Source organism: Rhodamnia argentea, chromosome 11 (assembly GCF_020921035.1).
Source record: "Rhodamnia argentea isolate NSW1041297 chromosome 11, ASM2092103v1, whole genome shotgun sequence".
NCBI classification, from domain to species: Eukaryota; Viridiplantae; Streptophyta; class Magnoliopsida; order Myrtales; family Myrtaceae; genus Rhodamnia; species Rhodamnia argentea.
In genome coordinates, this window is record NC_063160.1 from 16460892 (window position 1) to 16481296 (window position 20405).

The window sequence follows — 20405 nt, forward strand, 5'->3', positions numbered from 1 at the left end:
TCGGCCGGTTGATGACCACATCAGCAATATCCAATCAAAATTAGATGGAACGACAGAATTGACTCGAAATCAAAAGATTTGGGACTAAATTGATATCGATGAAATATGTTTAGGACCTTTCTAACACTTTCCACGATTTTTTGACACTATCATAATCAGTAATTTTAAAATTGTGAATGCTACGTTTTTTTATATAATTTAACAAATGACCCGAAGACATTCACGACTGACCAACGAAACTGCCAACGCATGGAGCATCTCAAAGTTCTTTCACAAGGGAAGTTTTTTTTTTTTCCTCCCGAAAATTCCTTTATTAAAATAACCAAGGAAAATAAGAAGTCTCCATCAGCCGTGCTTCCTTAAGCATGCTTAACACGGTTATTAATCTTGTCTCGTGAATTGATTCTAGTTCGATTAGTCCCAACCTAAACTTGCTAACTTTAGTTTTAGCAAATATGTTAACAATATTGAAAGTTCCATTCGATGTTTAGGATTATCATTTTAGATATTTAAGATCTACGTATATACGATGTTCTATTTCATTAGCTTATCTTTTTCCCAATTTAAATTAAGATATTCTCTAGTGTGTTCGAGATATGATAAATATACATTTTATTCGCTAGTGTGTTCGAGATATGATAAAACATACATTTTGTTTTCTGGTAAGACAAATTACCTCCTTCAATCGATGATATAATCACGAGGTTTTTTTTTTTTTTAAGGTTTTGTGCTCGAGAGCATGTTTGCGAGTTTTACTCGTGTTGTTATTACTGTGAATTACAATTCGCGTTACCTTCTTTTCCACCGTACCGTATGATATCGGATCAAGTTAGTCATGAGAACACGAGACATGACATATTCTCAAACCGTAACACATATTTTTTTTGTAGTTTTCCCTTTCTTTCTTTTTTGGCCGGAATTACATTTTTAATCTCAGTAAGTGCGTTAAAATCGTTTATGTATATTTTTCCCTACGAGATTAATATACCGATGGTGGAATAATTAATACAACTCCGAAATAATAATATAAATATTTTTTGGTAGAACGAAATAATAAATTGATTGAGAGTAGAAACAAATCTTTTAAGGAGATAATAATGCAAAACGCGAGCCTCTTCTCCTTGTCCTCTCCCCATTTTCTTGGTTCTCTTTCCGCGTGTTGAACCTGTCAAGCCGGCATTTAACCATTTCATACTTCAGCGAGAAAGTTCTCTTTTTTCAGCAGTTTTGTTTGGTCTCTTTCGTTCTTTGACAATTGTTCAATACTCGTAACTCTCAATTAAGCTCCATTCTTCTTCTTCTTCTTCTATGGGATTCGCTTGGCCCAATTCGCTTTGACCCGCCGACGGTTTGACAATCTTCAAGGATCGAGCAATCGAAAGATGAATCCTTTGCGTGTTTGACGAGGTGGGTCGATCCAAATCCCGATCCTTTTTCTGTGTTCGATCCAGATTTCGAAGCTTGTTTCATACAAATCATCGGGTTCTTCGGATATCATTTGTTTTTTCCGGTTCTGGGTGCAATTTGAGATGGTCTATCTCCCTAGCTCGAACTCAGCTAAGCTCGTTGACCAGTTGGCGCTCATGGCGAGTTCTGCGAACTCGGTCGATTCGTTCCTCAAATCGAGGATGAGCAAAGCTAGTTATCTTTCCCAGAGGAATAGGAAATTGCTCAATTCGGCGGCAAGTCGCTCGAATTCGCCGTCGTCTTGCCAGCACCGTGGATCTCGGTCGGCTGCGGTGGATGTCGTTATTCTGATTGCTGTTGTTGGTGCTTGCGGGTTTCTCCTGTTCCCGTATGCGAAGTTCATAGCCGTTCACCTGATCGAGAACGTGGGCCCGATCACGAGCGTGGTCAAGGAGGAGTTTTCTGAGGCTCCGTTGATTTATGGATCGATAGGACTTAGCGTGTGCTGCGCCGCTTTCGCTATGTTGGCGTTGGTGGCATGTTTGGATCGGAAATGTGGGAACCCAAATTGCCGGGGACTGAGGAAGGCGGCTGAGTTCGATATTCAGCTGGAGACGGAGGAGTGCATTAAGAACTCGACTGCGAAGGAAGATTCAGAGAGGATGCTCTTTGAATTGCCGACTAACCAGCACCGAGAACTTGAAGCGGAATTGAAGAAGATGGCGCCGCCGAATGGGAGGGCTGTTCTTGTTTTTAGAGCGAGGTGCGGCTGTTCTGTTGGTAGATTGGAAGTTCCGGGGCCGAAGAAGCCACGAAAGATCAAGAAATAGGAATGGTTTTGGTCTGGGTTGGGGAAACTATATAGCACAGAGTAATCATAACAGAGAAGGGGCTTTTATGATCAGCCTTGTATGAATAATAATTTGGGAATATTTATCTCAGTGCAAATACTTGTGAGGACTATACACACCTAATGATTACGCTTTCTTCCATCAGCTTATATGTGAACAAAGCCACCTATCGATTGATTTACCTTTTAGTGACCAAAAGTACCTTTCTTTTGATGGCCCTCACAGGTAGTGCCTTAATAATCTATATGCAGCTTATCATTGATGCAGCACCCTGGACTTTAGGTTTTGTTAATCTTTCAGTATCTCAAGTGCTTTCTTTTTTAGTGGAGCGTGATGTATAAAACGTGAAGATAATTACTGAAGTTGTTAGTGCATGGCGAAAAGGCATCTCCACCAATCCTTATAGTCATACATCTCAAAATCTTTCCAGCATCTGCTAAAATTTAATAACGGAGCTTTATGATGCACCTTTGATTCATAATGAATAGCATTAGCAACATATCAAGGTTAATCAGTTGAGTTGCTGGAGTTAATGTGATTACTGAAGTATGTGCATCTTATTGCTGCTGCGGTATTATTTGAAAAGCATATGAAAGGCTCATCGTCAGCATTTAGCTGTTATGATCATATTACTACATGGGCAACACATCCCTTCCCCGCATGATGCCCTTGCACCGACTTGTGCACTATCGTGGGTTACTTCAGTTAGAGAACTTGTGAAGACTTCCGTCTGTATTGCAGTCTGGCAGTGATCAACTGTATTTGTTTGTCACCAAACTATGCACTTTCAGTATCAGTATAATGACATATCGAGATCTAAGCGCGCAAATGTTGATTACAATCTTAGAGAACTTGTGGTGATCTTGCATGTACTACAATCTACCACTGATATAACATCATTTTTCTTTGATGTTATGAGATTAAGCACTTTCAATCATTTTATTTCAGTGTATTTGCATATCAAGATCTGATCAAACTGATATGATATTGATGTGAAATGATTTTAAATGTAAGTTTTTTCAGTGCAGCAATACGCTAGTTGTCTGTGGGTTATGACTAGTTTCCCTATGGTTCCTATAAATTCTGAGCATTATTCCATTGCTTCAGTTATAATATTTTATCAAGGATTATCGGGAGCAGCACCTTTGGTTTTTCTGCTAAAAGATTGAGTAATCCTAGTTATACGTACTGTACGCCAGGCAGAGTCCGCTACCGACTTTGTCTATGCTGTTATTTTCGGAGTTATTGTTTTTGTAGATGCATTTGCCATGCTGAAGTTCACATTGCTTATGCCCTATGTTAACTGTTGGTTTTCCATAAGGTGTTTGCGTATTTTCTGATTATTTGGCATGCTTAGAGTTCCTTGTCTAGGTTATCCTCTCATCATAGACAATTAGCCCTGTTAGGTTTCTAGTTTACTTGCCACATTAAGTTTGACCAAAATGCCGGGGCTTTTTGACTATGCTGTCTTTGTGGAGCAAAAGCAACATGACAAATGCATAGTGATGAAGCAATGTCAATTCGCCGTAGAGGCCGTTAAGAATAAAAGGAGGTAATATTGTCGTATTTCTACTGGCAATTGAAATTCTCTGCTACTGGGTTGTTGGAAATATATTAGAATGCGATGGAATGGCCTTAAGGCTTTTGAGAAAGCCTCATCAAGGCGCCAGATCCGTACTGCAGTCCAACCTCTTTTTATCTTGGGATGCAAGGCAGTTTTAGAACGCCAACGGAAGAGTTTTTAAGGCAAAGGAGATGGAAAATGTTGGGTTTGGTTTGCTGGCTGAATCATCTGGTTACTCAACTGGCTTTTTGTTTGTAACGTGTGCCTCATGAATTCGCATCTTAAAACTATCGTCTTGTTTATCTTTTTGTGCTGTCGGCCCTAGCTGATATTTTTCCAGCTGCTGGTCTTGAACTGTATCAGTTAGCAACTTTAGAGTAGATGTTGTGTAGACGGGGGGAAGATGGAATATGCCTCTTGCATGAAGTACAGAGGCGATTTAAAGTTACTGAATGAGCTAATGATAAAGCTTAGGAAACTTAGATGTGCCTTGGCCAAATCATCCATTCTAAGGTTACTTGTCTTGCTCATTTCGTAATTGCGTCTGGTTCAAACTTTTTGAGCCTGCGAGGTGCATTAGTGCCTTCCAACAGAATTCATGCTTCTGGGAAGTCTTTTTCTTAGATTTTATTGCTGTTTCTGTTCATGTCGTCTTAATTGCTCAGTTTCTTGCTGAGAACTAAGGCAGTGGTTGTAGCGTTTTTTACAGTCCTCTGCACTGCATCATGGAACTAACATTTTCACTCCCTATTTTCTTCCGGGCGGTGCCTTCCAGTTTTTCTGCCGATAACGAAACGTCCTGATGCTTTCAGATTGCTCGGTTAATCCCTAGTCAATGAGGTTCAATGCGGTAGTGCCCTGTTCCTAACTTCGTTGCGTAATTATCAAAGCACATGAGTTTGTGCGTTTGGGGATGATCCAAGAAGATAGACAGGTCAGTTGATTCAAACTTGGATCTTGCGCGAAGTTGATGGAGACAGCTTCGTCATTCGAACGAACCCTCAAGATCACTCTTCACTGTTAGCTCGTTGTATGATGCAATCAATTAATAAAGCTTGTGCAAGGTGTCTTGCCCGCTGTTAGTAAGCCTTTTAAGCACATCATATAGTTGGTGATCATCCTGAAACTCCGCAAGCGATCCAAATCGCGCATGTGTGTATATTTCTCAGAAAGACGATCAGTTATCCAAACTGAAACCCGCCATTTATATGATGCTTAGGGTGAGAGACTGTTCCTTAACTGACAGTTCCAAGTAATGTCGATTGTAATTTGCTCAAAACCTCCCTGGAGGGAGCTGTTAATTGGATAGATGAGTCCAGATCCGGTTCCAGAAATAGTCTATTCAAGTACTGTTTTCAAGACGGAGGCTTTGGAGGATCATATGGGCGGCTTATAAACTGGAAGAACTGCAATAACAGAGCTTACAGCACCAAAAACGAAACGAAAAACAAAAGGAACAAGATTATTCTTTGTTGTGCTGTTGACGGCTAGTTGTTTTCTGGGGCCTTGATCAAATTGTTAATGAATTGACGGTCGTTCTTGTCTATCCGTGAGCTTCAAGATTGAAGTATGTGGTTGCAGAGTGATCTTTCAACCACTATGATCAAACCCAGATGACATGAATGATAATTTAATTTAATTTGCATGCCAATTATGTAGCATTGTACAAGTTATTGAATCTTGCCTTCACTGGATGTAGCCAGAACTGCGTGTTGCTGTCAAAAGCAAAGCGTACATAACATATATTTGCATACTTTGCATGTTGACTCCAAAAAAAGCATGCATAAAGTAAACAACAATTCCCTTTTTCCAGAAAAAGTGGAAAGAGAAAAGTCCTTAAGATTGAAATTTAATTGGAGAGAGGCATGTTTGTTGTCAAGAGACTGGGAATAATTGGAATGCTGGTGACCTAATGAGCCTGCCTTCTCTGAATGAGATGCTGTCGAGCTTCGTTTGGCACCATTTGAGCTGGGAAGAGGAGATTGTGGACATGTGGAGGACTCTTGAAACGAGGCTCAAGTCAACGAGCGTGAGCAGAATCTCTTTCCTCTGAGACTCTTCAAGAGGGCCAATCTCTGTTCTCTTCTTCAACCAGCACCTCTTCTTCCCTTGCAAATCCTTCAACCCTAGTGTCTTCTGCATGAACCAAAAAACAATCTTTACCAACTCATTTTTCGAGCTCTCCAGTTTGCGTTGCGCGAATAGGAAAGAGACGAGCTTTGTTGCAAGTCACTTCTCTTCGAGAGAAGACTGGAAATGCAGGCGTTACATCGGGATCACTTATGCTCGACACGAGGAGTTTTAATCATGCTGTCGGGGCGTGTTTTGGTAATAAAAATGGTTGCACCGGAGAGAACGAAATTCGAAATTGAACATTCACCTTGCGGTGCGTCTGATTTAGATCAGCAAGAAGTTGGATATCTCTAGGGTCTTCAACAGGTGAATAGCTCCACAAGGAGCTCTTGAGCTTCCACCAAGTCTTGTCATTGTCGTGATCGGTCTTGACGAAAATATAGAAGGCCCTTATGCACTTCTCTATGGCTTTGGAAACTGGTTTCAGGTCCATGGCTGCTTCTTCTGCTCCTACCCTTCTTCCCGCTGAAATCACTTGGAGGGACATGGTAAGAAAATACCCAAAATTTTGATATTTTATATGAGTCGAGTACAACCTTCAATCGTAACACCCGGCATGAAAGATAATGTACTTCGCACGAGATCTTGATCGCCAGAGAAACCATCAATCTTCAATTACTTAGCTGTGTAAAAGGGTCTTTCCGCGATTTGTAGGTTTCTCAAGAGGACAGTGAGTTTCATCAATAATGTTCGTCATAAAGATCTCATCAGGAAGGTTAGAAAACGTAAGTCATTTGCAGCAAGAGGCATTCCAACCCACAGATTTTTATTTTAAATTTTTTAGCTCGATGTGATTATAATATTGTAGAATTTCAAAAGGATAAACATACACGATTTTTTTGGGAAGAAGGTCAAATGAAGACTGAGATATAACTCTTTAAAGAACTTGCTAGATTAGGAGTGAGATAATGAAAGGACCCCCTTCCTCTCAATTTAGAGATGGAAAATGAGCCCGTTAGTTAAAGTGTCGCTTTTGGCTCTTCCTGAAAAACAGAAAACAAAGTTCATCTACATGCAAGATGCAAACTTCCCCAAGCAATTCAAAGAATGTCCACGTCAGTCTCGTCATGTATAAACTTTGCTTGAACAACACATTATGTTGTACCTGTTAATTCAGGGACCTGGAGGAGACTCTTGAGAGAAAACCTTGCTTGGACATATTTCCAGCATCTCTTCCCTTCACACCTCTCATCTTCCAAGAACCTTTCCAACAGGACTTGGAATTTTTGGAATTCACCCACCAGATTGTGGTGAGATACTGAGGCGGATTGGAGAGAGGAGGTTGGAGACTGAGCGAGGTCTTGGACCTTCTGGTGGTGGTGGTTGAGAGCCTCCCATGACAGGCATGCTTGAGCCACATAGACCAGCTCGAAGTCACCTTGTAAGCTTCTCAAGAGTCTATGCTTCAGGAGCTTGGTCAGTGAGAATTGAGGGATGGTGAAATTGGCTGACTCGATGCTCTGCAATGGCGATCCAGCAGTCCCCGTTTCCTTTTGCAGCATTGCACCTGCAGAATGACGCCCATTTGACTTACTCGATCAATAGTCGATATCGAAAAAAAAAGGGGGAAATTTAAGCAACCCTTTGTCTTGTTCATCAATCAAAACTATGGAGTTGATCTTGAATCAGCAGTATTTCTGATCCAAGTTCTAGTTAGCTTGCTAATACAGATCCGAAGTCACTTTGTCACCGACGGACTTCGTTCAGTCTGATGTGATATGTTGAAAATGTGTGAGATTTGACGATCTCCTTTCTGTTGTGCATGGGATGCATATAAAAGAAAGACTGCATAACATGAGGGGATATTATTCTTATGCGATGTGATAGTGAGAAAACGTACTGATTCCGCAGGTCCTTTCGTGATTGAGGATGTCGAACCATCCCATGCGCTCGGCGTACGTCCCGTAGAAGGGATCGGCCTCGATTGTTTGGTTGGCATCGGGAACTTCTCTAAGCATTGACAATGGCGGAACACGAGTCCCATAGGTCGAAGGTGAATACCGATTTACATCGGCGTCTTCTTCCAATGTCTCTGCCAAAACAGCAGAGTCTACTGGTTCCGAGGCCAAAAGGGGCGAATCGACGCTCGGAATCAGACACTCGTCCATAAAGAAACCTTGTTCTGTTGCCAAGTTCAACATTAAAAAGGAAGACACATGCTCATTCAAGTTCACTCCAACATCAGGACTAGACAAAGTGGGCGTGTCCTCATTGTTATCCACATTCAAGTCATCTCGACATGCATCAACAACAATACAAGGTTCGACTTCGAGCTCCTCTATAGCATCTTCGAAGAGAACTTGCTCTTCTTCGACATCCACATATTTTCCAGGGGTAAACTCTGCTTCCAGCTTGCAAGTCACAGCTGACGCTGCAACTGAGAAAAAAGACAGGGAATCCTGAGCACTTTCATAGGAGATCTCCAAAACTTCATGATGCTTAATCTCTTGATCATCGTTTTGATAGTCACCGCCTCTATCGGACCAAAAACAATAGAAGACAGCGCATTTAGCTGAACCATAGAGATGACTCGCGAGAAACAGAGCTCTTCTGAGCAAGGGAAGGAGGATGAAAGACAAGGCACAATCAAACAGAGTCTTGAGAAGGAGAAAAACCCAGCACGCAACAAGAAAGAAAGGGTGGACAAAGAAGCTCAAATAAAACCACTTCCGAAACCCATTTGGGATCAGGGTTGATTCAATCAGTAACCAAAGAGAGCAATAAAAAGCCATTTCTCTAGCTAATTAACTCATCCACTGGATCGATCTCCCGAGGGAGTTCCTCCATTCTTGATTCTCGAAGACCATAGGCTCATGGAGGTTCTTGATTCGTACTTTTCAAGCAGACAAAGGCGGTACTAAATACAAGCCGGCCGATGCCTTGACAAAAGCAATGAAAATTTGGAAGTCATCAGCTTCATGAGTTTAGACTATAATGTGATTTGGCTTCTGGCGAGTCATGGTCGTGCAGGAATTGAGTAATTTACTTGGCACTTACTTGACAAGGAAGTCAAGTCTTGGCGGGGAATACGCATGCGGTGCATGTCTTGGCTAGCCCTTTCAGGGACTATATTTAAATGTTCCACCACTTGTTTGCTTACTCGGATCTTATCTATAGCACGGGCGACTGTAGATAAGTACGTTTCGTCTGCGAGAGCTGCAATATGTCACAGTCCCAAACTTGGGGACCAACCTGGTTTACGCGATCGCTGTCTTCGTGAACGAGTTGTACGTGACCAGAGCTGTGTCTGACCCACCGGCTGATGTTAATATAGATAGCCAGTGCACAAATACTAGCTCTTCAACCAGATTCATGAGTAGCGACTCCGAAGAGCAGAAGAAGAAGCTCGAGCGTGGATTTCCCAAGACTCATGAGTTTTTGCTAAACGCTATACACAGCTTCGAACAAACCGTACTACTGTGTAGACCACGAGGTTCGCATATGATTTGGACAGTTTTTAGCAAGAAACAGTAATGCTAATCTACTTTGAATACTGAGAGAATGGGCAGCTTCTTTCTGCTTGAAAGTAGCTCGTATGATTGAACCAGTCAACTAGTGTTATTTCATAGTTCCTTCTTGGTATTTACGGTAGAATTTGCTCGTAGAAGAGGAAAAGAAAATGAAGGTTAGGCATGCAAAGATCGTGGAGGGTTATAAGTCATGAGACTCGGGTCTTGGTCTTAAACCTCAAAACATTGGTAAGTCAACGGTATCTCTCTCCCTCTCTCCCCCGCCATGCACGCACAAATGAAGTGACACCCCAGGTCCCCAGTAATGTCCAACACTCTAGATTAACTTAGATTAACTTTTTCAAACAAGTTGAACTAAAAGAGAATAAAATACTGTAGACACGTAAAGAGATAGAATGGTCGGTAGAATTGCAATCAGCGGCGACGGCTGAAAGAGGAGAAAATTAGGGAAGTCAAGGTCAATCCCACGTAGATTTGACTTTCAAATGGCTGGGACACGACAAGCAAGAGAATGGCCACAACCCACACGTCGTTAGAGACCGATCACCATCTTTTGCCTTGTTTTTCGTCATGAAAGACAAATGCTGCGATTAGTGGGCGAGGAAGTTTCAGTGAAGTGGTGCAGATCAGACTTTTCGTATTCTTCCTGAACGGAGCCGTGGAGAATTGGTGAACTACCACGCTAATATTACTGGTGAATTTGAAAACTGACATAAATTAGTGAAAGAGAGAAAGAAACCACCTAGAGTACTATTTGGTTAAATTAAGACTAAGGTTTTCTTCTCAACTTCGACTCTTGCATAATTGTATAGCAATACATGGGTGATTCTAAATCCTAGGAGTACTCGAGACAGTTTAAAATCTTTGTAGTATAAACGAAATGATCCTACTTCCGTCATCGTCATTTTTAGACATACAGGAAGTATAGCATATGGGTTTTGGCCGCCGGATTGCCTGCATATCTATCCATGTGCTTCAAGCTATTTTGCCTAGTAATTTTGGGATCGTGCACCAACTAGGACAACATATTACTGAGCTAATAACCTCGCCCAAACCCTAGTTTAAAATCTTACAGGCCCTCCACCATCCACTAATAATACGCCAACCCTCTCAGTTGATCCCCAAATCTAACATCATTAACTTTGCAAAATTGGCGTTTCGATTTCTGGTTCCTACAAAAAGTATCTCTGGCAGGACCCCCAAAATAGGAGATCCCTTGAGAGATTGGTGACCTGGTAAATAAAGGTGTAAGAGAATGGCATCTCCATCAGTAATGAGCTGAGGCGAAGATTTCATAGGAATTATGATGCAGGAAAACAAAATCCTTGTCAACAGCAACGCATGTTACAGCTCGAAGCTACTTGATGGCTATGACAATAGGGGAGAGAGAGACAGAGACAGAGACAGAGACAGACACACAGACAGACAGAGACAGAGACAGAGACAGACGGACAGACAGAGACAGAGACAGAGACAGAGATTCAGAACCTCAGCTCTTACATTAGGAACAAACCATTCTTGTACTATACATAAACAGCAAGCAAATTCCTTAAATTATAGGCCACTGAGGATGGCAAGCCACGCAAGTTAGCAAGAACCTTATCAAAAAAAGCAGTCATGAAAGAGAACATCATGCTTACTCAAAACATCTTAACTAACGAATCAGTCATCATCTTCTTGGTTTTCTTCTTGGTTTTTTCTTTTGGTCAAACAGTCATCATCTTCACACACCACAAAACTCTCAGGATTGATTGTAATGCTCTTAGTGCAGTTGTCAGTTTTGTATATTCCTACAAGTCGATCCGCCAGCTCAAACATGTTGTTTCTGAGGCTGCACATGGCATAGAGATAACATGAATATGGTGAGTCGGGAGAACATTGTCATCCGAAATTTATTTAGACTATCTCCACACAATGTACCTTATGATAACGAACTGGGCATCCTTTGTCCGATCTTTCACATAATGTCCCACGATAGAAACATTTTTGAAGTCTGAGAAATTATAACACGTACAACTAAGCTTGGAACAGAGGCAAAATAAACAGCATGCCAGGAAAAGGAATGAACTCTGGAATGGGCACTGAGTACCTAGAGCAGCATCAATTTCGTCCATCACATATAGCGGAGTGGGTTTGTAGTGATGAAGGGCAAAGACAAGAGCTAATGAGCTGAGAGTCTGAAGATTCAGAAGGGCAATCGTCACACTAACACATAAAGCTTCATAAAATAAGGAGCAGAACAGCTATGTCCTCAAGTTACCTTTTCCCCGCCAGATAAGTTAGCAATATTCTTCCAGCTTTTCTTTGGTGGCCTGACACTGAAGACCACACCTTCAGAGAAGGGATCCAAAGAGTCAACCAATTCAAGTTCTGCATCACCTCCTAGTGTGATCATCTGTTTTTTATAAGATACAGATCAGAAGGAAAAGTACTACAGGTGCTCAGCACCTGACATAGTTTGGAAGCTAGTCTTTTACAAGTGCACAAAAAATTGAGCCCCAGTTATAGAATAGTCCAGGTAATTGGAAGCTGAACTAGAGAAGGCAAGAGATGTGAGAGCACTAGCATCATCCAGAACAATTAGTGCTAAGCATGCGTCAAGAAGAAGTTTATTAATGTGGAAAGATTGCATATTAAAGAGAAACTAAGAGAGCCATATATTTTCACGAACCTAAGCAGACACGTGCGGGCATTCGAGTTATCCCGTTATACAATTACTCAAATAGGGGAGAGAAGTAAGAACCTGGTACATCTCTTTTAATTTCAGAGATATTGTATTGAATCCTGCCATGAACTCATCTAACCTAATATGAAAATTCCAGTTAGAACTATTTCCATGTCAATATGCAACAAAAAAGACAATCATTCTTACCTCTTCTTTCTCCACTCATCATACTGTTTCTTTATGTCATCTCGTTGTTGAGTGATATGATTAAGATCATCAACTCGTTCACCATATAATGCAACTTTTTTCCTGTACCTGTACATGCACAGATATTTATATAGAAACTCTTCCAATGCATCTCATGGTGCAGAGGATATTGGGAGCAAGGAGAAAAAGTCCCTACTCTGAGATTGAATCGAGATTAGGACTCATTTCCTTGAGCTGTGCTTCTAGTAGTGCTACTATCTCAAGTGCCCTCCTCAAGTCACAAGTCTCGGTCAGAGTCTTATCAGTCAATGTAGCTTGAAGCTTTGCAGGATCCACTGAATCTTTGTGAATCCTACAAGAGACAAAATAGGATTTGAGAAACTATGCACTGCTCTGCCAACATCGAATTTCTTTTTCTACAAACCAACATACTGTTCCATATGTTTTGTAAGTGCAACTTGCAGGTCGTCAAGTCTTTTCTGGTAACTTTTTGCCTTCAACTCCAATTCTTTGTATTTATTCTTCATGTCTTGTAGGTTATAGGCAGAATCAACCTGCAGTAACAAGAAACCCCAATCATATGGCCCGCTCGTGGATGGCAGGAGCAGGAAGTGGAAAAGGTTTTGCCAAATGGTACCTCTGACGCCCGCAATTCATCCACAGACCTTTTCACTTTCTCATATTCAGATTTTGCTTTCTCCAAGACATCTCTATGTTGATCTATAAGCTAAAAGCAAGCACCCAAAGTAATGACATATCAACATCAACCAACAGCTGTAGGTTATCTTGTCTGGAGACGGCAAGGATTACCCTATGGCATATGCACAAAGAGAGAACAGACACAATAATACCTGCTGCGTGTCTTTGTAATTTTCTTGAACTTTAAATGCTTTCTGTTCTATTTCTCGGAAAGCAGTCCGTAACTTCTCCTTCTCCTCAACAAGTCTCTCTTTCTCCTTTTTCGCCTCCTCAAGCCCTTTGGTTAATTCCTTTATCTTTTTGTTGCCAGACTCTATCTGGTTTTTGTGGCGATTTATATCTGTCTTGTGCTGATCAATATCCTGATAGTGGAAAGATAAATTCATATACTTTTCAATAAACTCATACAATATTCAAATGATGCAGGTTCTCACAGATTGAATCTTAGAGACCCTGGACTTCTGCGCTTTCATCTTTTCCCCCCCAGCATCTATTTTCTTCTGCAGCTCCGACGCCTGAAAACAGAAGTCATCACCACAAAGAGTAAGCAGTAAGACAAATCCAGTTAAAAGTACCACAGGCTAGTTTGTCTATGCCGTCTGTGGCATAATGATACACAGATCAGAGACAGCAGGCAACATTTAGTTGCACAACGATAAAAACAGCAAAGCTTATTAGAAGAACAATCATTTAAAAACCCACCATCTCCTTCAGTTTTTTGGATCCCGACATGATCCTACCAATCTCCTTTTCTTCATCGCGCATAATTTTCTTGAGCTCCTCAAGCCTATCAAGCTCCTCCTTCCCTGGCTTTGATGCTGCCTTCAAAGAATCAAGGTCTTTTTCGAGGTCGCTATGTGCGGAATGCATGCTGTCTATCTGTAAAGGAAGATATTTGTCCATAAGTAACAGTACATATAACAACAGCAACATGACTGAAACTAATAAGTACCTCCTTCTGGCACTTAGCCAACTCCATCTCCAGATCTGCAAGTGTTTTTTCAGAGGACTGGTGACGCCTCACAGCATCAGCTATTTGTTGTCGCAGATTGCTTAATTTATCAGACAAGGTACAAAGTTCATTCTCTGCATTTCTAATAGCTTCCACAGACAAATTTGTGCTTCGAATGCATGTACCCATCTTACCACCACGGGGTTTACTTCCCCCTCCACTCATGGTTCCAGATTTTTCAAAAAGTGCTCCTTCTAGTGTTACAACACGTCTAAATTCTCTATTTCCACTGTACGCAATGCGTGTTGCCTGAAAGTTCAACATAAGTGCAATTACATGACAGACCCTAAAGGACTAAGATATCTTTCTGAGAAAAATAAGCCTTGCCATATGAAAGTAAAATTATTTCCAATCTTGCGGCACTAACTTACAGGACCTTCATAGATTACTAATTAAGCCAAGAGACAAAGCCAAAAAAGTAAAATATTTAGACACGTCCACATGTGCAGATGTGTGCGGTTGTGCAAAAAAACCAAATCTCAGATACGTGAGATGTCACAACTTTATCATTACCTGATCAAGATTCTCTGCTACGACAGTATTTCCAAGTGCGGCATAAAAGGCAAGCTTCATTCTCTCATCTTGGACTTTGATTAGGTCAAATAGACGTGGAACACCTTCTGGAGTGCTTACCTTCTCCTTCAATTTGTGGAGAAGACCAACTTGCTTCTCCTTCATTAAGGGAAAACATAAGTTAAAAAAAATAAGCAATTTTGTAAAGCATGGTAGAAAATTACCCAACTATCAACACTTTCCTTCCCAACTCTGCAGTCCTACCAGCACACTCGAGGCCGAAGAAAAACTGGTTAAAGAAGAGTGACGCGTGTGCATTCAAGGTGATGAATACAGATTGAAGAAAGGAAACAGGGGGGTGAATAATCAATCTCAATGGGGTCAGGGAACTGGCGTATTGCCAAACTAGCAGCATCAGCTGGTTCAACCAGCACATAGTAAAGCAACAGTCGTCTAAAGTAGCATCTGAGAGACGAGGGTTAATAAGCAAATTGTACCAATATCATGAAAGTTGCAATGCCTAGTTTCTCTTTCCGTAGTAACTGAACACATGCTTGTGCCGCGCTTGTTGTTTCCACCACTATATAGTCAAGTCCTGGACAAGCCGTTGATATAGCAATATCGTACTTTGCTGCAAGATGTAAAGTCAGTTCAGCATCTGATCTGTTAAAGATTATTTAGCTTTTGGGGAGCAGACAAAACACAGCCTCAGAATCATTAGATGCATATCCATAATATGTGGGCCACCCACTTGGATATTGGCTCGTATCTTAAAGTCCCTGAGTCAAATTTCAACAGTAAAACAAGAATGAAGCCAAATATAAGTGGAGCAATAAACAACACTAACCATCAATAGCACCTAAGTCACCCATTCGCCCGTATATTCCCTCTATCTGATTTGACCGCTTGGCATGCAAAATCGCCTTCAAAACTGATCCTTCACTCTTCTCAGATTCCATAACAGACTTAAGTTGAGCAACCTTTTCTCTTGCAGCTTGCTCAAGAGGGATCAGTGTTTCTTGCTCTCTGATGCATTCCTACAGGTAGCTTAAAAGTTTGAGCAGTATGTGAAAAAGAACGAAAGAAATGCAATGGCAATCATGATACAAACTTGCTCCAATCTTCGAGCTTCTGAGACTTCCATCCTTTTCTTCTGGATATCCTCTTTGATATTGGCAATGTTTTCTGTTCTTCTTTTGATGTTTCCCTTGATGTCATCCATTTGCTTTTGAGCACCCTCAAAAGCAGAACGACCAGCTTCATGCTGTGAGAAATAAATATATAACTGAGCCAAAGGTTTACATACCAAAGCAAAATTGTTTCTTGAGCTCTTCTTTAATTGCTCAAAGCATAATAATTCATAGAACAAGACCTCACGGCAAGCAGGGGTATATTTCACACGTCATTTCCAATCCCCTTCCAGTAAGCTAAAAATGAAATTTCTTCTCAATGCAAGATGATTTTATTTCTCATCTCTTTGACTAACAACACTTGTACCTCCTACAGTCATTTAGCCGTCGTAGGGGCTTAAAGTCCAACTAGGAGATAGATATTTCTAGCAGCAATATCATCTACTGAACATGTAAGTGGATGGCACATCACCTTCTCATCAAGAAGCTTGCTCGCAGAACATGCCTCATCAAGTTTTCCCCTATGCTCGATCAGTTCTTTATCCCAAGGTTCTAATTCAGCACGAACTTTTCCAAGCTCAGAACGAAATTTCTCAGTTTCCACTGCTTGCCAAAACCATCAGAAGGTTCAAAGGGTTTAGGAAAGCTCAGCATGAAACTCCAATATACGATTGCAATAAGGGGTTGCATCTTCATAAAATAAGTACTCCATCTAACCCATTCTATTGCAGAATAAGAAATGGAGCATGTCCATCCAAGCAATGTTGGAGGGGAGGCTTTGCTTCTTAACCAATTAAATCACATTATGAATAAATTGGATGAAACTAACTTCATTTTAATAAGATTCAAGCTTAATCTAGACACTGTTGAGTGTCTCTCTCACGTGAATTTGATCCAACAAAAGTCGAAGTCAGTAAGTTTGATACTTAACCTGTCATTAAATAAGAAAGCTCATAAGAAAGAAGCTACAAGCTTTCCCAATTACAACTAAGTATATTATTGTTTAGACTGATTATCGTCCTTGAGTAACTTGGACACGAGAAAAAGAATTTATGAATATGCTCACAGCTCAGAAGAGCATTTGGAGATTGAACCAGAAAATTGTGCCATATGCAAGGTTCAACTAACAAAAAGTGAGAAATTACCTTGAAAGTTCTTTTCGACTTTCTCCATAATAGCTGCTTCATCAGACAACAGCTTTTCCAGTTTTGGAATATTGTCCTCAAGTTCTGGAATTGTCTTTGCTGAATCCTCACACGTCTTTTTTAAACCTTCAATCTTCAACATATCCTAAAAGAAGAAACAGGTGACATGCCAAATCATGCTTATTGTATGTGAACTATTTGTTTCCTACCTTTGCAAGTTTCTCCTCAACTTTCTTTATTTTTTGCTTCTTGTGCTTCAAATCTTCCCGATATTTGATATCTTGATTTTCAAACTCCTTGAACTCATCCTTACAGACTCGAAGGTTATTATCCAACTCCTGATCATCCATAGACAAACCCAATTGCACATATTCAGAAGAACCGACTGGGAAAAAAAGTTGCAGCAGTAATCACCACATTGCAATGAGTGATCACACTTCCTTTCTCATAACAAAAAACCAGCTATGTGGTGACTTCCTGTAGCAACTTCAACTTGTTAGTCAGATCCATGCGTAACATACCTCTTGTCTGTTCAAATATTTTTGGTGCACAGCCTCAAGCTCCTTCAGTGTCTTGTTGCTTTCTCCAATTTTCTCCCTAGAATAAACATCCCGAGACCCAACGCAAAAGTGTGAAATTTGGATACTGACACAAACACAATGAAGCAAACAGATATACCTTTGTCCATTCAAATTTTCTTCTAGGCTGGAGAGGTTTGCTTGCATTTCAATCATTTTGGTGTTGCTATCTTCATAAGCCAATTTTGTGGCTTTCTCTTGCCATTTCATCAGAGACAACTCCCTCAGCATGTAAGATTCTGCTTCATTCTTCACGTCCTATTGCAAAGGCAATAATAAAAACCAGTACCAACTTAAGACCACAAAACCTAAGATTTTATGTGTCCAAAGTATATTGTAATACCTCCAGGCTATCTCTTTCTTTCTCAGCCAGCTTCACCATTTGAACTACCCCGGATCTCTTCTCATTCAGTGACTCCAGCCTGCAACGACGATTATTGCACTTGTCATTGTCAGTCTGAACATTACTCATTGTGCGATGCCATGGGAAACAGACGAGTGGCTCAACATATTCAGCAAACAAAGGATAGAGGCGTAAGTTAGGTGATGGTAGCACATCCAATGTATTATTCTGTATAAAAATGGAACATTGCATCATCCTACTGTTCAACTTCATAGGTTATAGGCACTGACTTGCTATTCCACAGCACAAAGCCACAAATTATAGCCTATAGTCTATCGTTCAAAAGAGCACTTTCCTATTAAACATAAGGCAAGCCCATTTACACCTATGAACAAAGGTGCATCTAGAAAAATACACCATATGGAACCCCGTAAAATGTAAGATTGTGAGAGTGCTCTCTTATGTTGTCATTCAAGTTCCGAGATGAAGTACTCACTCTTTGAATGATTCATCTATTTTCTCGACGTACTTGTTGGTTCCAATAATGTCTTCAAGATACTCAAGAAAACCTTCGTCGTGAGGTCCTTGGGCCTTCGGCTTCATTAAGGAAATCTGCTCGACTTCACCCTGATGATAGCAAACATGAAGTCAGTTACGGTTTGCATTAACCTCAACCGCAACACTTTGTGACAGGATTGACCTGAAGAATCAAGAAACGGTTGTTGTCCAAGTCCACTCCTTTCCCTCTCAATAATTTAGTAACCTCTGTGAAGTTACTCGAGCGGTTATTAATGTAGTACTTGGAGGAGTTGTCTCGAAATGCAACCCGGCTTATTTCAAAATCACTTCCTGGAAGAACTTCATATCCACCATCATCCTGGAGTTTTGAAAATTGATTATATCAGGAACATATTAACACTGCGACTCCGCAACAAATCAACGCTCTAATTACTTATCTCTAATCGTCTGTGATTGGTGTAAAAAGTATCAGCTTATAAAGAAATATCAAGATTGGACCCAAAAAAAAAAAGAAATATCAAGAAACAAATACTGGCCCACACAATAATTCAGCATACTCACTGTTGCTTCTATCCAGAAGGGAAAGGACTTTGAGTAATAGATAAAACTAACAATCCTATCGTGCAATCTCTATTGGATATAAACATGGGGAGGGCAGATAGGGTACGAGATGGAAGTCTTTGTTACCAAATCCACAATTTCCTGAAAGTGAACGGAAACGCCAGCGCTGTCAAGATTCTGGTGATTAGTTGAGTTGTGGATAAGCTCCGAAACCTTGTTGAGCCTCATCTGCAGAGACAGGCCCAAATTTCCACAAATGCAAGATCACTTTAGCAATATGGTTGTCGAAAAGCTTTGTAAAATTCAGCTTTGAAGAGCACGCATCTGCAAATATACCTGCTTTGCTCTCTTCCCGAACACAAAAAGCATAGCATCTATCACGTTGCTCTTCCCGCTCCCATTCGGTCCCACTACAGCTGAAAAGCTCTGAAAAAATTCGAAAAGAACTCAATGGCCGTGTTTGCGAGCCACAGAACTCTTTTGCTCTTTGTCAAACGAATAAACATGGGTATTGAACAAAGGCGCGATCCTAATATCGCCAACAATGGGAATTCCTAAAAACTTTAGCTTTCACCAACATGCGCGAGGGCGAAACTCCAGTTTCTTCGCTACAAAACCAGCAAATTGCACAGTGAAAGAGCTCAGAACCCTAACCTTGTGAAAAGGGCCAACGCGCTGCTCGCCCGCGTAAGACTTGAAATTCCTCATCACCATCTCCTTGATAAACAGCCTCGGCGAGCCGTTCCCCCTCGACGGCTTCCGACCCGCCGAGGCCGGCTCGCGGGTCATCGCGTCGTCCCCATTTTCCATCCCCTGTTGCCTGGATTCGAGCTCGCCTGCCCTGCGCTGCTCCGCTAACCAATTAAAGCGCTCTCCAGTTCGTTCGGTATGCGTCGCAACCGATCTCCGAGGAAGAGAAACCAGCGATACGCAACTATGTCCGAATCCTATAGAATCTCTACACCCGATACAAGTGGGGTTTCGAGTGGAAGAATCGGCAAAATGGCGGGAAAGAGATCTGCTTTGAATTCTAGGCCAGCCAGCCAATGATTCGACCAGAAAAAGGGGAAAAAGGATCTTGACGGGATCGGGCTCAGAGGCCCAAATTGAATTTGGGCTTGCCCCCAACTTTTTGGGCAATGAAGAAGAGATCGTCCGTACGATCACCGACTCTGGGCTGAACAGTCTCAATTATGTCTTGAATTCCAATCGAGCCATCTTCATAAGAGTTTTCCCTTCTAATCTTCACAAAACACACGACGATGATAAGAACGGAATTTTCCTTCGGCCGGACCACGGTCGCCTGAAGCCGTTTTATCGGAGATTATGAGCTTTCTGATAAATTAGTAAATGTACCGGGCGATGCCACGTTCGAGCAGGGTAAAAATAAATTGGAATTTGACGTAGATATATTGCATCGAAAATCATGCTGCAAATGTTGAAGGAATTTCAATTAAAGGGAGGGATGGTTGTTGTCATTAACGTTACAGAACTCTCCTAAGGTAAAACCCATCGACTATTCGGGTTTCACGTGCTCATAACTTGAAGGGTTGATAAGTTTAATATATCCCAATAGATGTCGATTTCATTCAACGATTTTCGGACCAA

The 20405-nt window shown here is 41.1% G+C and overlaps 3 protein-coding genes across 5 annotated transcripts; 1 reads left to right on the forward strand and 2 right to left on the reverse strand.

Moving 5' to 3' along the window:
- Positions 1 to 1080: 1080 nt before the first annotated feature.
- LOC115727183 (uncharacterized protein At5g19025) lies at positions 1081 to 2402 on the forward strand. Its single transcript, XM_030657351.2, has one exon. It carries the CDS (start codon positions 1530 to 1532, stop codon positions 2235 to 2237), a length of 708 nt encoding a protein of 235 aa, XP_030513211.1. The 5' UTR covers positions 1081 to 1529; the 3' UTR covers positions 2238 to 2402.
- Positions 2403 to 5441: 3039 nt separating this feature from the next.
- On the reverse strand, positions 5442 to 8989 carry LOC115727180. 3 transcript variants are annotated; one of them, XM_048272979.1, is made up of 5 exons: positions 8072 to 8989; positions 7796 to 7987; positions 7061 to 7462; positions 6203 to 6429; positions 5442 to 5958 (listed from the first exon to the last, which is right to left on the reverse strand). In XM_048272979.1, exons 1-5 carry the CDS (start codon positions 8685 to 8687, stop codon positions 5698 to 5700), a joined length of 1698 nt encoding a protein of 565 aa, XP_048128936.1. In that variant the 5' UTR covers positions 8688 to 8989; the 3' UTR covers positions 5442 to 5697. The 3 variants fall into 3 exon arrangements, with proteins under 3 accessions (XP_048128936.1, XP_048128934.1, XP_048128935.1); XM_048272977.1 differs by having other exon boundaries at positions 7796 to 8989; XM_048272978.1 differs by having other exon boundaries at positions 6203 to 6420; positions 7796 to 8987.
- Positions 8990 to 10900: 1911 nt separating this feature from the next.
- Positions 10901 to 19828, reverse strand: LOC115727179 (structural maintenance of chromosomes protein 4). The gene is made up of 28 exons (XM_030657344.2): positions 19452 to 19828; positions 19134 to 19223; positions 18924 to 19025; positions 18418 to 18594; positions 18214 to 18344; positions 17718 to 17796; positions 17475 to 17632; positions 17318 to 17393; positions 17006 to 17134; positions 16797 to 16941; positions 16124 to 16254; positions 15633 to 15785; positions 15369 to 15558; positions 15019 to 15152; positions 14522 to 14680; positions 13949 to 14257; positions 13699 to 13875; positions 13431 to 13511; positions 13149 to 13358; positions 12935 to 13024; positions 12730 to 12851; positions 12494 to 12649; positions 12298 to 12405; positions 12169 to 12229; positions 11686 to 11820; positions 11515 to 11602; positions 11346 to 11418; positions 10901 to 11256 (listed from the first exon to the last, which is right to left on the reverse strand). Exons 1-28 carry the CDS (start codon positions 19605 to 19607, stop codon positions 11088 to 11090), a joined length of 3789 nt encoding a protein of 1262 aa, XP_030513204.1. The 5' UTR covers positions 19608 to 19828; the 3' UTR covers positions 10901 to 11087.
- Between the last annotated feature and the right edge of the window lie 577 nt (positions 19829 to 20405).